This window comes from Monomorium pharaonis, chromosome 4 (genome assembly GCF_013373865.1).
Source record: "Monomorium pharaonis isolate MP-MQ-018 chromosome 4, ASM1337386v2, whole genome shotgun sequence".
NCBI classification, from domain to species: domain Eukaryota; kingdom Metazoa; phylum Arthropoda; class Insecta; order Hymenoptera; family Formicidae; genus Monomorium; species Monomorium pharaonis.
Window position 1 is genome coordinate 19,073,549 of NC_050470.1, and position 18,222 is coordinate 19,091,770.

At 34.4% G+C, this 18,222-nt stretch overlaps 1 protein-coding gene across 1 annotated transcript in view; it reads right to left on the reverse strand.

Annotated features, from left to right (window-relative positions):
* Nucleotides 1-18,222, reverse strand: part of LOC105831294 (ATP synthase subunit b, mitochondrial) — a 53,272-nt gene that overhangs the window by 31,363 nt on the left and 3,687 nt on the right. The window contains exon 3 of the mRNA XM_012671319.3: nucleotides 2,955-3,307. Coding sequence (XP_012526773.1) covers nucleotides 2,955-3,307 — 353 coding nt within the window. The remainder of the gene's footprint in view (nucleotides 1-2,954; nucleotides 3,308-18,222) is intronic.

An 18,222-nucleotide genomic window follows, 5' to 3' on the forward strand; every position in this document is an offset into this window, starting at 1 on the left:
ATTTTCCAATTGTTATGAAAGCTGGTATCTAGAGGTTTTTTGGGTCGCTGAGTACAAATCCAAAATCAAAACTTCAAAATTCAAAATGGCGGATCCAAATTTAGCAATTCAAAAATCCCTGTATTATGAATTTTATTCAAATTAAATTAAAATATTTTCGATCCGCCATTTTGAATTTTAAAATTCTAATGTTTGATTCGTAATCAGCGACTCCGAAAGCCTTTAGATACAAAATATCTTTGAATTGCGATTACTTTTTTTTTCTTACCGACGAAGTGGTTAATTATTTGGTAATTCTTCCGAATCACGACTCACATCCAAATGAGCTGAAATTTTTGTAGTGGCTCTCTATGGTTAAAAAATAATGTAAATAACAATTTTTAATCGGGAAAGTCTCCCCCAAAAAGTTATAAACCAAACAGATTTAACTGTATCATTGTTTTTTGATTCTAATATGAAATGAAAAAAAGTTGTGAAGTTATATGGTATAGAGAACGCGTGGGCAGAGAACCTCCGCCCCTCCTTCTCCTGTCTCTCCACCCCCTCCCCGTAATTTTTTCTAACTCTAACCCTATGAAGACTAAAACCAGGAGACTGAACTAAGCCTGATTTCGTCTCCAAAAGTAAGGCAAAAATCTGTTAGAAATGTAATACCAAATGGTGGCGCTGGCGACAATGATTTACCGGAAACAATATGGAGTATAATGACAAGCATTTGACAATAAATGCAAATTTATAATAAAAATCTTAGCAATTTTATATTTAGAGTACTTATCTTAGTTTTCTTATACCAATACAACAACTGCGTACAGCCTAGCACCACTAGCATGGCTAACTACGATAAACATAGACTAGACGATTGTATCTAAAGTTGGAATATATTCCGGTGTATCCCGGTGTATCAGCATCGTCAGCGCCACCATTTGATACTACATTTCTAAAAGATTTTCGCCTCAAAACCAGAGATCGGTCTCCTGGTTCTAGTCTTCATATCTAACCCAACCAATTCTATGTCGCTTTTTAGTTAATGCAAAAACTGTTGCGCCTTGCGGTACAACAAAATATTTTTGCCGTACCTTGCGGTGCGACAAAAGATCTTTCGGGATTCGTTGCTGCCCAAGGAGTAGGAACTCGCGGAAAGAGGCGGCTTTTGTTGGCAGGGTCCTCAAATCACTCACTCACTGATTCTAAGTCTGTTTGATATAAAGATTTATTTCACTGCGGTTCGTACATTGGTTGCGGTCGGCGACGGTGCCGCGTCGTATTACACTTGATTAGATACGGCGCGTGACTTGGAGTTAACGCGTCGTATCTTTACTCGCTTGAGATTTGCTCGCGGCTAAGTCCCGAACTCGAAGTTCACTTGTGCGGGCCGTACGTATCGGCTTGATTACTATTCACTGATCCCGCTGGCCGCTGTTCGGCAGCGGCTTAAATAGTGTCGCGGATTTAATTATTAGTGGGGGCATCGGGCCCTCCGCATGACCATATATGGTCATTCCCGCGCGCATCCGGCGCGCGGGAAATATTTGCGAGTTTAGCAACAATTGCCAAAATGCAGATATGCATTTCCGGTGGCATGATTGTTGCTAAGCTAGCTTCGCTACTTCGTTAAGGTGGCTGGTGCGTTGCCCAGTGCGATGACCGGCCGGCAGCGCACGAGGCATGTGTCACCTGACACCTTGTGATAGCGAGCCTTCCTCGGCGAGCTATCTTATAATTTTAATATTTTATTTCCTTTATTTTATGATATAAATTTATTGGTTGTGAGTGTTTCGCTCACAACAAAACATTGGAAACAAACAGCGTGGATTTTTTGGCGTAAAAAATCACAAACCCATGTATACAAACGTGGATGTCGTTTATGTAAAGCACTGTTATTATGTATCGTATTTGTGAAACTTTAGTCAAATAAGGTTGACCTTGCTACACAGGTTTATGTTTATGTTCACAGAACAATGAGCGACGGCTAAAACTTTTGATACATTACTCAGGGTCATAATCTTAACACATAAACCTATGAAGCAAGGTCTATCCTATTTGATTGAAGTTTCATAAATACAATACACGAAATCAGTAAAGTAAACGACGTCCATGCTTGTACAGTACCACATGTGTTTGCGACTTTCTACGCCAAACAAGATCCACGCTGCTTGTTTCCAATGTTTTCGCATTAACCAAATAGTGAACATAAAATTGGTTGGATTAAAGTTAGAAAAAATTACGGGAAGGGAATGCAGAGAGAGGGGCGGAGCCCCTTCCCAGTCCACGCATTCTCTATACTATATAACTTCACAACTTTTCATGCAAAACATGATTTTCATAAATATGTAGTTTTGGAAAATTATATGTAATTCATAAAACTTCTTGTATTTATAACTTTCTAATAAATAATGAGCCAAAACAAAGGTTAAAACCTTTCATACATTACTCAGGGTCATGATCTTGACAACATATGTCAAGATCAAGGTCATTGGGGCTGGGTCCCCTATTCGGCATTTTTACCATAAATTACGACTTAACTTACATGATTATTTTCAACAAAGTACGCACCGTACTTTTACGCATTTCTACTCAGGGCACCCCTACCGACGGAGTGGGTGTAAGAGGAGCCGAAAGCCCCCTCTTGTAACCTCCTCGTAAGCGCACGCGCGCGCGCGTGTGTGTGTGTGTGTGTGTGTATCCCTGGGAAGACGAATTTCATTCCACATTAATCAGAAAATAATAATATATTTTTAAATCTATGTTTATAATTTTTTTTATATTCGCCGATTAAAAATTGTTATTTACATTACTTTCTAAACATAAAAAGCCATTACAAAAAATTTCAGTCTATTTGGTGGTGGAGCCGTAGTTCGGAAGAATTACCAATTATTTTATAATCTATCACAAGAAATGGTTTTACAACTATAGATTTTCAGTACTTGCAGTAATATCAGAAGCCAATGTTATACCTCTTGGTAAACTTGCACCATGCGTTCTCTGTAAGTTGCTTCCAGCTGCATCTTAATGTTTTCTTTCTTAATATCCATGATCATTTTCTGTCCATCCAAACTTGACTGCACTTTCTTTTCATGTAAAATTAAATCTTCATTTTGACGTACTTCACTGTTCCTAGTCTCATCAAGCTCGTTATGATACTTATCTATTCCTTTGTCTAATGTTTCAGCAAGTTTTGGGCCAAATAGCTTTACACTTGCCACACATATTATTAACAAAGATATTCCATTATAAAATTCATGCTCCAAGACATAAATTTCTTTGGAAACTAGATAAGTGCCCACAGTTAAAGCAAATACATAAGGTCCTGAAAATAAAATAACAAAAAATATATTATTGAGTGTTGTATGCTTGTTATATATTACACAGCAATTTCTGATATAACAAGAAAAAAAATCTTTTTTAGAAACAAGTTAATTAAATATATGAAATAGATTTTTTGCAGAATAATTCTTTAATTTAAATTGTTAAAAAAAAAATTCTCAAGGCACAACAGTTTAAATTAAAGAGTTATATTTCTTTTTAGAAACAACAGTTTAAATTAAAGAATTCAAATTTAATGGTTTTATCTTTTGTATGGTTAGATTATTTTCAAGAAACTTATCCAAAAAATATAATATCAAAATAATAATAAAATAGTAATGTACTAAAGTTTCCAAAAATTTCATTTAAGTGTAGAAAGTTTAACGGACAATTAAGAATCCTGTAGATATCTTAAATACTTATATGTGAAAAATTTCTTTTATAACATATTTTACTCAAATATATGTAATTATAGACATTTTGGCAACATTTTTTATTATCTTTAGTATCCCTCTATACTTCACGGTGTCATTAATATAAAGTCAATTATTTCATATGTCCTGTAATAAATTAAAAATACTGGTGATAAAAATATACACATTTCCAAGACTAAATAAAATTATCTCTTGTGCATCCTTAACTTTAGATTTTTATAAAAATTAATAGTACATCCTTAATTTATTTTAAAATGTAAAAAAATATTAAAAAACTCACCATTAGCCCTCACAGTATTTTTGCAATGTAATATTCAAGTCACAAGATTCAAAAGTTAAATATTAATATCAAGACATAAGTTAAAGTTAATATATAAAACCAATAAATAAATGCTTAAAATTAGCACACCGTAAAGTTATAAACAAAAGTCGAATTAAAATGTATATCCACTAATAAATATTAATCTTATCCACTATTAAAAATTAATTTTCTTGATTGTTCTCTCAATATAAAATAAACTGTGATTATTATTATCGTAAATATTCGAAAGAAAATAAATTATTTGAGAAAATAAGTTATTCAATTCAACCATCTTATTTTTAGTTATAACATAATGTTACTGATGCAGAAGTGTATGTATGATCTAAACATCTTTCTTATGAGATCTAGAACAATTTTTGTTGAATTAGTTTGTAAGAAATCATGAATGCCGCGTACATATCGCACTACAAAAGTTTTTCTGTCTGTATCCAAAGATAAAAATGTCTACAAAAATGTGTAACAAACCCCGCCCGCCAGCAATCAGTGTCCGCGCACGGCCCGGCTGACCATCCGCCGGGTCGCTACACGGGCATCAGCCGGCCCGTCATAAACTCTCTAATCTCTCATGCTGCGTGTTTCCCCAGCTGACGGACCTCCCGACCACTGGAAGGCTGAGTGCGGAGAAAACTGAGGACCCCTTGAGAGTCTCCGATCCGCCGCCGGGAGCGGTATAAAAGGCCGTCCCAATGGAATAAAAGATCACTTTTCGACAGACCATCTCGCACTCCGAATCCGCCAGATACGTCAAGAGAAGTCCCCGGCAACGGAAACTACAGTAGAGCGTTCTCTGCTTTAGCCGAGAATTCTCGGCTCCGTTCGCCTTCTTTTCCTATCCTGGATTAGCAAGCCGAAGGTGGAGCGTTCTCCGCCTTCGCCGAGAATTCTCGGCCGCCGCGCCGGTTTGCTCCGCTCCTTGGATACGATATAGATCGCGGGATCAAGAATTCTTGGTCTCGCCCAAGCATTTCCGGGGATTACAAACCGTTTCCGAAATAACCATACTTTCTCCGGAAAAGAACCGAGATTCGAGGAATCGCCCGCCACGTACCGTACCACGCGCATCCCGTTACACCAAACTCCGAGCTAGAGCAATTACCGCCCACTGCGCCGCGTGCCTGTCGCGCCTAAGTCCTCTCGCCGCAAGGCGTTTACCGCTCGCCGCATGCCCCTCGGGCACCGCGAAACGTTCCGTGCATACGGCCAAAATCAGCTGATGCATAAGATCACGATTCCAACGCGATATCATTGTAAATAATACATAAACTTGTAAAATATATTTCTAGCTTTTGTTAAAAACCGATGAACTTGTGTCTGCTGTCTCAGATCATTTTCCACCTAGATTCCGACAAGCTAGTCCGCGCGGAAAACGGATCGTTACAAATGTCACTAGCAAGTACTGTTAAGTACATCAAATCAGATCTTTTGTAAAAGTAATTAAATCGATTTAAGCACACAAATAATCGATGATTTGTCAAACATAAATTTACAAAAAATTTTTTAAATAGTAAACTTGTTTTCAACCCGGTAATGTGTAACTACAGCAAGGACAAGCAAAATTAAAAGAAATATTTCGTATAAAAACATTTTAAAACAAAAATTTCCTTTTATAATATGAATAACATATGTGAAGTTCACATCTCAATGTTTAGCATTTCATAAAAATACTATAGAATTACTTCCAGCATAGTTCTACAGTTCTTGGTTTCAAAAATACACTGGCGCAAAAAAAACGAGACAAAAAGTTTGACCGATTTTTAGGCAATCTTCAAAGTGATGCAACTTTGCAAAAATCATCCAAATTACATGTACCTTTTTTAAATTAAAGGGCAAAGACTCTACTTTGAGAATCCCTAGGCAAAAGATTGATTTGTTAAGTACAAACCTTTTGTATCGCATAAAAACCAAACATGTTTTTTTAATTAAAAAAAGTAAAAGTTTGTTATCATTTTTCACAAGTTTCTCGTTAAAATCTGGCTAATATTAATCCAGATTCTTAAAAATTCATTCTTTTCTAAACAATTAAAAAAAAAACATGTCAATACAATGTTTTTTGTTGATTGCACACGAGTTTGAAATTTGTACTGCATTTTAGGGTATTTTAGCGAATAAATACGGTATTTTTTGAATATTATGAGTTTTGAGTATCAATATAATATTGCACATTGATTTTATTCGTGTTTAACTCAATCATCCGCCGTCATTAAAGTGACCCGATGTGCACCACGTGGAAAATGACGGTCGGATTTTGCACATCATGTGGCTCTGAACTTCATCAGTAGAAATTTGTATTTACTGATCTGAATATAACGGATAGCTGACGCACCAATTTCATTGAAGTCAACAGAAGATCACATTCATCTATATACATAAACCCATACGTAAACATACATATACACATACTCATACATAAAAAATAATGTAATTTGGATGATTTTTCGCAAAGTTGCATCACTTTGAAGATTGCCTAAAAATCGGTCAAAATTTTTGTCTTGTTTTTCTTTTGCGTCAGTGTAGTTCCTTTAAATTAACTATTTTAATCCGTAGACTTTTATCGCTTAGAGACGTTCTGTCAATAGTTCTGAAGATTAAACTGTGTAAAAAAAATTGTTACAAAACGTGCGTGTATATGTGTATACATCTGCGTATGTGTGTTTGTGTGTAGTTAGCATCTCATGTAAACAAAATTAATTAATGAAAACCAATTAGAAAATATTTTAATAATTATCATGCTGGTAAACTTGTATTTGTGAGTCTAAACGTGAGGTGCTGGTCGTATTTTGACAGTTCTGTTAATTTTGAAAGAATTCTCGTATACTTTTGAACGCGTATATTGTTTTTTTAAAGAGTTCCGGAGATAAAAATAATTAGAAAATTTTTTAAATAATTATTCTGTCCAATAAACTTGTATTTTTGTGCCTAGACGTGAGATGCTGGTTGTATTTAGACAGTTCTGTTAATTTAAAAAGAGTTGTACAGTTTTAAACACGTACATTGTTTTTCTAAAGAGTTTCGGAGATAGGAATAATTAAAAAATTTTTTAAACAATTATTCTGCCCGAAAAACTTGTATTTTTGTATAAAGAATTAATTTCAATTTTTGACATGAGTTATTTAATACAAACAGCGCCACTTTTCTGTTAAACACAATTTATCTTCCCTTTTAGATGATTTATTTGGATATATTTCGTAAACTTTAATGTGTTTAATGTATCTTGCGTATAAATGCACTTGAAAAAGACCTAAACCAGAGGTCAAAACGTAGTGCTTGAACTGAATTATATCTGGCCAGTTACAGTCAAAATTCATTTATTTGCGTTGTTTTCATAAACCCACTTACTAGCGAAGTAAAGATCATATAGTTATTTTCATATTTTGACATATTGTTAACGTACTAAAATAATATACATCGCCATTTTACCGATTGTAAACCAACGGACGTGTATAGAGATTAACACCATGGTACAAAGCCAAATTTTCGGCTGGTTTTTTTATACGTTACAACTTATCGTTATAATGATCGATGTCTGCTTTTAAGATATTTCGTCAACAGAGGATTGGTGCAGAGTTTAAAGTCCATTCGTCGTTAACAGACGAAAACAAAAGCCGTCTATATTTCTATTTTCTCCGTATTGTTAATGTCCAAAGAATATCGATTAACATACCCTGTGTCGGAGGTACGAACAAATGGTAATACTGTTTGCATCAAATAACACATCAAAAATTTTAATTAATTCTCTATACAAAAATACAAGTTTTTCGTGCAAAATAATTGTTTAAGAAATTTTCTAATTATTCTTATCTCCGAAACTCTTTAGAAAAACAATGTACGTGTTTAAAACTGTACAACTCTTTTTAAATTAACAGAACTGTCTAAATACGATCAGCATCTCACGTCTAAGCACAAAAATACAAGTTTATTGGATACTATAATTATTAAAAAAATTTTCTAATTATTCCTATCTCCGGAACTCTTTAGAAAAACAATATACGCATTCAAAAGTATACGAGAATTCTCTCAAAATTAACAGAACTGTCAAAATACGACCAGCACCTCACGTTTAGACCCACAAATACAAGTTTACCAGCATGATAGTTATTAAAATATTTTCTAATTGTTTTTCATTAATTAATTTTGTTTACGAGAGATGCTAACTACACACAAACACACATACGCAGATGTATACGCATATACACGCAAGTTTTGTAACAATTTTTTTTACACAGTTTAATCTTCAGAACTATTGATAGGAAGTTTCTAAACGATAGAAGTCTATGGATTTTTTCTTCTCTATGGTCATATATGCAAAATACGGTGAGATGTTATTATGCGGTTTTAGAAGGTAGCATCTCGTTTATAAAAATTTAATTAAAGTAGTTAATTTAAAAGAACTATTTGTGAAATCTATCAGGAACTGTAGAACTATGCTAGATGCAAGTAATTCTGTTGTATTTGTTGTGAGCGAAACACTCGCAACTAATAAAATTATATTATAAAATATAGAATATAGAATATTAAAACTAAAGTAAGAAAAGATATCATACAGCTCGCCGAGGAAGGCTCGCTATCATAAGGTGTCAGGTGACATATGCCTCGTGCGCTGCCGGCCGGTCATCGCACTGGTCAACGCACCAGCCACCTTAAGGAATTTAGCGAAGCCAGCTTAGCAACAATCATGCCATCGGAAATGCATATCTGCATTTTGGCAATTGTTGCTAAGCTCGCGAATATTTCCCGCGCGCCGGATGCGCGCGGGAATGACTATATATGGTCATGCGGAGGGCCCGATGCCCCCACTATTAATCAAATCCGCGACACTATTTAAGCTGCTGCCGAACAGCGGCCCGCGGGATCAGTGACAGATAATCAAGCCGATACGTACGGCCTGCACAAGTATAAGACAAAAGAGTTCGGGACTTAGTCGCGACAAAGCCTCGAGCGAGCAAGACACAACGCGCTATCTTCGAGTCACGCGCCGTATCTAATCTACTCAGTGTAACACGACGCGGCACCTTCGCCGACCGCAACTATTGTACTACAGCAGAGAAATAAACCTTTTTTATTAAGTTAACTTAAAATCAATGAGAGTGATTTGAGGACCCTGCTAACAAAAGCCGCCTTTTTCCGCGAGTTCCTACTCCTTGGGCAGCAACGAATCCCTAAAGATCTTTTGTCGCACCGCAAGGTACGGCAAAAATCATTTGTTGCATCGCAAGGCGCAATATATTTTTATGAGATGCTAAATACTGAGATGCTATAACTTCATACATGTGTATGAATAAACATAATAAATCTATCAAGAAATACAAAAATGCTTTCCAATTCTTTGTAAAAAAAATGTAGCTTGCAGATTAAAATGGGATTATAATATTTGACCTACGTAGAGCAAATAAGTTGATAATTAAAAGCACAAATATTTGAACAATCATATTAAATGGAATAAAACTATCTATTTTAACAAAACATAGAATGTATCACAAGCATTTAATAATGTTAAATTTTAGACGTGAAAAGGAATAATAATTAATAATAAATAATATCTTAACACATAACAAATAAATATTTTAAATAATGCTTATTAAGAAGTATCCGTTTATAGAGCTCAAAAAGTCGAAAACTTTTTTTAGCTTAATCGATACCTAGGTAGCAAATACAAGTCATTTTGACGTAAAATTTTGGTCATTTCCTGATTATTATTGACGTCACTAATTGACGTCTTAATGACGTTAAAATGACGGTCTAATATCAGACTATTATTGACATCACTAATTGACGTCACAATAAAGACAACATTTTAACGTCATTTTTATGACTATCCCAGGTAGTAAAAGTCACCGTTATTTTGACGTTTTAGAAAATATTTCGGGTACATGTTCTATAAATGCAGCACTTGCATTGTAAAAATACTGACATAACGGAATTATAATGTAAAAAAAAATAAATAAATTTACGTTGTTTCTCAACAAGCATCGTTATCCCCACCACACCATACACATCTGGCATTGCCTAACTTCTGCGGTCACCCATGTAACTCTGAACCGCCATCGACATTGCTTGACTTCGAAGATCGTACGCAATCTAGCACTTCGCGATGATCCATAAACACTTGATGCTCATGAACACATATTTGTTACAGATCAGTTCAATAGATGTCAGAAACATGAAACGTAGAGTTAAATAATATTTATAAATAAATATAAATCTACAGTTTTTTTACTAATTTTTACATATGCAAAATAACATGTGGAATAACTTATAAAAATATGTTTTTGTTGTTCTTTTGATAAAGCTAAATTATATCCCAGCAGCACACAATATTTATAAAATATTTACAAAATATTTATAAGTGTTGCAAGCGTAGTCTCGCGATTAAAGTTATGCAGGGTAATTTTGTGGGTAAAAGAAATTTCGAAAAAAAAGAAAAGGAATGAGAACGAAAAAAGAACAAATTTTCAAAATGATGGCAATAAAAAAAACGCAGTTTAGTTGATTTCGGCGGAGGGGAGGAAGATCAACTTATATTTTTAATTCCTCGAAGAAATATCGTTCTAAAATTTAGCTGAAAATAGAGTTAAGAATGCCTCTGATTCTTTTTATTTTTAAGAAAAAAAATTAGAAAAAAAGTAATAACTTGATGATCGGAGCCCGGCAAAAAGTAAGATTTAATTTTATTGTTAGGTAGAAAAAAGCTGTTGCTTGTTTTGTTTTGGTTTCAGGGAACTTGGCGATTTGTAACGTTACGTAAGCTGGAAAAGGCTGAGAAGGTGATCATATCCTGTTTGTTGAGCAGGAAGAATGGAAATAAAAAGGAATTAAATACTGTCTCGCTCACGGTTTTCGACCGTGGCTTTCCGTGAGACAAAGGGCAAATGCCGAGACAGGGTTGCCTTTAAGAGCGCAAAGGAGTCCATGGAAAATTACCTCCCCCTTGTCCGAAGAACAAGAAAGAATGGCGCAAGACTCAAAAAGGAGAGTGTAGCGCTGAGAGAAAGAGAAGGAAGAAGACGGGCGTTAAGAAACTTCACCGCAAGAAGCCGAGATACTGTCCATCGTTCAGAGAGCTAGCCGTTTCCGTGAAGAGAGTGGAGTACAGCTGGCGGGAAGGAGGAACTAAAGTAGACGCTGCTCGGTAACCCGCAGCAGCAGCTCGGAGTAGAGCAGGAGGCGTTGAGGTGCCATGCCTGGGGAGTCTTCTTGGAAAAGCCCTCTGAAAAAGGGAAGCGCCGAAAAGAAGAGGAAGCAAGGTTCTTCGCCGCTCGGTAACCCGCAGCAGCAGCTCGGGGTAGAGCAGGAGGCGTGGAGAAGCCAGGACCGACCGTTAATTGTCGGGACAACTTTTGAAGGAAGGGAATAGTGTTGCGAGCGTAGTCTCGCGCACGTTGTGAACTTTAGTCTGCGCTCCAGAAAAATCAATAGTATTGATCGCTTCGGTCAACTGTGTTCAGCGTTGACAGCGTCGCCAGGAAATTAAAAACAAATGAAATGTGTTGTTGTTCTTGAGACGTCGTCTCATGCGGACGTACTTTGAATATTTACATACGTGTTCGGTGTTTTCAAAGTTTCTTGTTCGCTAAAAGCGTGTACTTATTTCGCCGCGCCCGCGTGTGGTAGTGAGTGTGTCGTGGAAGCGTTCAAGTGCAACAATATATATTTGAATATTTTATAAATATTTATCAAAATATTTTACAAATATTTTTGTGGTCTTAGATTTGACAGATCATAAAGATTTATCATAAATATTATAAAAATATTTATAAAATATTTATAAATATTTACAAAATATTACTTGTACAAATCTTTATTTTTTATTTATCATAAATATTGTATAAAAGATTTAATCTATATTTTAATATGTTGAATAAAGATTTTTTCTTCATGTACTATATATATAATAAATAGAGCCCGGATTAAAGTTCTGAACTCGCGTCAACCGTAGCTAGCTCTCCCCACTTTGACGCGTTCGAGTCGGAGAAAGGCAGGCGGGAGCGCGTGATGGTGGGGAGCGATGGCACGCTCCCGCCCGCCCCTCTCCAACTCGAACGCGTCGAAGTGGAGAGAGCCGTGAGGAACGTGCTACGGTCGACTCAGATTTGCCCAATGGCCGTTGGAAAATCCGGGCTATAATAATAAAATATATATATTATATTTATATAATATTTTTAAAAAATAAATATTAAAAAATATTGAAAAATATTAAAAAATATTTATAAATATTTATCATAAATATTGTGTGCAGTCTGGGATAATTCTAAATATAGAGATCGATGGTGAATAATATATATGTTATGGTCAAACCCCGTTTCGCGGGCGTTCCTAGGATTGACTGGTCAATGCGCGGAATAACCAAACGTTTTGGTCAAAGCCCGAAATAGTTTTGTATTTCGGCCTTTGACTGATATGTTTTTAGTCCATCCTAGGAGTGACTAACATGGCTGGTCAAAACTAGAAACTGAAAAAATCATTTCGGACTTTGACCAAAACGCTTGGTTATTTCGCACATTGACCAGTCAATCTTAGGTATGATTACAATAACGCCATCTAAGCCCGCTATGCGCGTTGCAGGTGTTCTAATCTGTCTGCTATTCGTCAGCGATTCATGGCACAAATGCGTTGCTGTGTAGCACAAGCCATGCAAAAAATGCGCGAATTTCAAATGTCTATATGTATTTTTATGAGCATCTCGTTTAGCGTGGAAAGTCGCAAACCCATGTGGTGCAGTAAATGCTTTTTACACACACGCACGCACGCACGCACGCACACACGGCGGGGTGCAAGGGGGGCCTTCGCCCCCCCCCCTTTCCCGCAGCCACCCCGTCCGAGTCGTTAACGTATGTAGACTTTACTTTGCTTGCAATGTATATGGGCAATCCATGTACATTGCAAGCAAAGTAAAATCCACATAGATTAACGACTTGGACGGAGTGGGTGCGGGAGGGGGGCCGAAGGCCCCCCTTGCACCCTCCCGTGTGTGTGGGTGTGTGTGCGTGCGTGCGTGCGCGTGTGAGTGTGTGTGTGTGTGTGCAAAGCACTCACTGCACCACATGTGTTTGCGACTTTCCACGCTAAACGAGATGCTCATAAAAATACATATTGACATTTGAAATTCGCGCATTTTTGAAAATACATTTTATGTTCTTAAAAGAGAATATATTTTATGTTCTAAATATTTACCAAAGGTTTGTCTATTTTAAGTAAAATCTACTTTATGTTAACAATAAAAATATTATTAAAAAATCTCGGTTTCATTTTTTAAAGTCTGAATTAAGCCAAACCTAGGATTGACTAGTCAAAGTCCGAAGTAATTTTTTCAGTTTCTAGCTTTGACCATGTTAGCCACTCCTAGGATGGACTAAAAACATATCAGTCAAAGGCCGAAATACAAAACTATTTCGGGCTTTGACCAAAACGCTTGGTTATTCCGCGCATTAACCAGTCAATCCTAGGAACGCCCGCGTAACGGGGTTTGACTATAACATATATATAATCTTTGGAATCAAGTTTTTTTATGTTTGTTTATATGTTTATATGTTGAATTATGTTCATACAAATTAATAAAAAATAAACGCATAAAATTTAAATTATTATATTTGCTAATGGAGAAACAGGATCGAATTAATACGTCATAATAACATCACGGAATGACGGTGAGAAATAGGACCAAAATATTATGTCATAAAGACGTCATTAAATAACGTCATTATGCCGTCACTTAAATGTCATGGTCGCATTTTGGTCATAGGACGTCATTCGTATCAATATGACCAAAATTTGGCGTCAAAATGACTTGTCTTTGACAACCTGAGTAGTAATACTCTTCAAGAATATACAATTAAGATTTTAGAGCAAAATCTCATAAATTATGAAAGTTACAGTTCAAAGAACCCAAGCGCACGAAGCAGGTAGTCAGAGACTCAGCAGTAACAGTATGCCTGGTCTTTTTTCTTTTTTTCCCTTTCATGATGATTTGTTGGAAAGGTGTTTTGACACACACACAAAATGCAAACAAAAGCGTCAATTCCAATGTGACCTCTCGCCCCAAAACATTTAAATTCGGATGCAAAAATTATCGAAATCGCGATTTTATTACTGCTTGCATCTTTAATGAAAGATATTCTTCTATATTAAAGATGATGATGAATCAATTAAATATACAAACTGGGCAGAACGCAAATTTTTTTGCCGAATCATATGACGAACAGCGTATCGTGAGAGGAGAATCGCAGCCTAAGCAGCACTAGGAAAACTTGAGCAGCCGCAGAATGGAATTAATTCTTCAAAATCAGTTCCATGTAGAAGCGAAAGGAATATTATATTTCCCCGGAATGGTTGATTAGCTTCACATTGCCCTAAGTTTAAAAAAACTACTACTTTTCTTTAACAAAAACATTAAACGCGTTTTTCTCGAATTCATATTTTTCAACCTGGCGCAGACAAAAAAACTACTTGACGGATCGAGTTAAACCAAATTTTTTCGAGAGATTATTAAATTCTATTCTAGATAAAAATTAATAAAAGAAAGTGTTTTCATATAGTTTTTCACAAGTAAAAATCAAAATTTTTTGGCAAAAAATATTTTTTCAAAGGCTAAAAAAATTATTAAATTTTTAACATTTACTTAATTTTTTAGGTTTTCACCTAAAGGCATTGGTATAAAGTTTGACATGCTTTTTGGTTTTTTGTTTCAAATCAAAATTAAGGACGCTATCACCCAGCAGACACTTCCAGCAAAAAGGCATTGGAAACATCAATTATAAAACCAATTAAAAAAGCCTTCTTTTATTATAATTTTTTTTGTATAGTTAAAACATTTAGTATAACACCCTAAAAATTTCAAAAATATTCATTAATTTTAAGTGATTCAAAAAAATTTTTTTAAACCTGCTTTTTTGAACTTCTAAACAAGGATCCGCCCTTAAAAAATTAAATAATAGACTCAATTTATAGATATAGAATGTTTAAATCATGCATACACTTCTGCAATCAATAACACAATATCATAACAAAAAATACAACGGTCAAGTTAAATTAACATCAGATAATTTGTTTCCTTTTGAATATCTGCAATGATAAATCATGGTTTATTTTACATTGTGATGACAATCAAGAAGATTAATATTTATTAGTGAACATATATTTCTAATTTAAAATTTTGTTTTCACTAATTAAAATTTTAAATATTTATTCACCAGTTTCATACATTAATCATACTCAATTCATTTTAATATAATATTAATATTTAACTTACAAATTTTATGAATTGAGTTACACTGAAAAGAATACTATAAGTCCCACAGTGAGTTTTTTCATATTTTTTTATATTTAAAGAGTTAAATAAAAATATACTATTAATTTATATAAAAAATTTAAATTAAGGATACACAAAAAACAATTTTATTCAGTCTTGAAATTGTGTGCCTATTTTTTTATCATGAGTATTCTTGACTTATTATAAGACACATAATAGTTGATTTTGTATCAAAATGACACTGAGGATAATAGTAAAAATAGTGAAAATTGAGCTAAAACATTTAGAAACTGTACATGTTTGAGTAACATATTATAATGGATGCTTTTCATTTACATGACTTGTGTTGACATTTGTGTCGATTCAAGTTAGCTCAAGTCAATAACTCCAATGTGCAAATTAAATTACTGACAACCAGGGACCCGGACCGAATGAAATTAAGGTTTGGTTACGGTTACGGTTTAATAAAAAGTTTTGAAAACCGGTTACGATTTCAGTTTCGGTTTCTTGGCAAATACAAAAATCCAAAACCGTTTAATTACGGTTTTTTTTCGGTTTTTTCCGGTTAGATTCCAGTTCTTCTAATATTATTATTTAATAAGTAATTATGTAATAGTAATTATTACATAATTTCTATTTATATTTAATAATTTTTAATATTTAATATATTATTAAATATTATAATATTTAATAACATTTAATATTTAATAATAATTTATAAAAAATTATTTACGTATAAAAAAAGGAATCAATTTGAATTGTGCTACCAATAAATCTATTGCTTCAAAAAAGGGGGGGGGGAGATTAAATAAAAGAAATAAAAGGAAAAGGCAAAAAAGTATGAGTAATTAGACAAAAAAGTTGTTATCCGCAAAGTTGCAAATAAAGAGTAATAAGCAAAATATGTACAATAATTTTTTATATCCAGAATATATACAGGGTGTCTCGTATCAGGTATGCAATACTTCATAAAAAGATAGACGGGATCAAGGTAAACATAAAAATCCACTATAGTTTTTGGATATCTCCAATGATAGCCGAGATATTAATTTTTCAAATTGTACAAATGAGAGCGTGCCGAGTCGCTCGAGCTATAGCACTACTGTGTCAATCAGTAGCTGCCGGCGGCAGCTCAAGCGACTCAGCGCTTTCCTCGGTGTGCTCTCATTTGTACAATTTGAAAAATTGATATCTCGGCTATCATTGGAGATATCCAAAAACTACAGTGGACTTTTATGTTCACCTTAAACCCGTCTATCTTTCCATGAAATATTGCATATCTGATGCGGGACACCCTATATAAAAAAAACATACAAATATGTAGTAATAAGACTAAATGCAGTGGTAATAAAACTAATATGGTATGGCGTAGTACATTTTAAACTAAAAGTTTTAATAGAAAACACTATGTTCATGTCACATACGATTGTTGCAATTTCATAATTGCAATCTCAGTTCAAGGATGTCACATTAAAAACCAGTTAAATATAGGAAGCAGTAATATTCAATTAGACTCGAAGTATTATTAAGTAAAAATAATAAAAACAACAAAAAATTTAAATTAAAAATATAAAAATATTATGTAAAAGTAAATTTAAAAAACCGAAAAAATATACCAAAAAAACTGTAAACCTAAAAAAATTGAATGGTTTCTGGTTATGGTTCCGGTGCTGTAAAGAACCCCACATACATCTTATGGAAAAGTGTTCCTGGTCAAATTGGCTGAAAGTGAGATATAATGTATTCCATGATGCGCTGATCAAATATGTCCATAAGACCAGGGTCTGAAAATCTCTACATTTTGATATACGGAGCTTTGAATGTTGAAAATATGGCGTTTTTGATTATCGTGTCCCGTAGATGATTGGGTTCCTTGATGCGGTGGGCCGTGCTATAGCTAACATACATGTATATACACTATATATAGTGTGTATATACATGTATATATGTATATAGTGTATATAGTGTATATACTGTATATATAGTGTATATACATGTAGGTATAGTACTGTAGTATAGTGTATAGTACATATACACTATATATAGTGTGTATATTATGTATATATGTATGTAGTGTATGTAGTGTATATAGTGTATATAGTGTATATAGTGTATACAGTGTATATACATGTAGTACCGTAGTATAGTGTATAGTACTGTATATAGTGTATATACATGTATGTTAGCTATAGTACGGCCCACCGCATCAAGGAACCCAATCATCTACGAGATACGATAATAAAAAATGCCATATTTTCAACATTCAAAGCTCCGTATATCAAAATGTAGAGATTTTCAGACCCTGGTCCTATGGACATATTTGATCAGCACATCATGGAGTACATTATATCTCACTTTCAGCCAATTTGACCGGGAACACTTTTCCATAAGATGTGTGCGGGGTCCTTTAGCAAAATTTGGTTGTGGTTTACGGTTTCGGTCCGACTAAAAAACCAGTTATGAACCGGTTATCGATTTTGATTTTGGTGCGGTCCTTGCTGACAACTGCTGAACTCTTATTAAAAGCAGAATCAATCAAAGTTGAGTTGTGTCATCAACGCATTGTGACACAAATCAAACAGAAATGGAACTTAACAAGCATCGACTTCTGTCAACTTGTATCACTAAATGAAAAGTACCCATTATAAAAAAGAAATCTTGTACACTTATTACAGTACCAACTCAGCGCTGCCAATTATTTTAAAAAATTACTGAGTACTAACTAAGCTCTATAATATGATTGGTTTTTGTTTTTAAGTTCTTCTTCCCTTCCATAATTAGCTTGGTAACAGATTAAAATTGGCAGTGTTACAGCAACTGTTCACTAAACACCCATAACTCATAATATAATATGTATCTTAATAAATCTCTTAACCCTTTAAATGTTAAGCAAGAAAAATGCTTGTGTGCCAAAAATATCA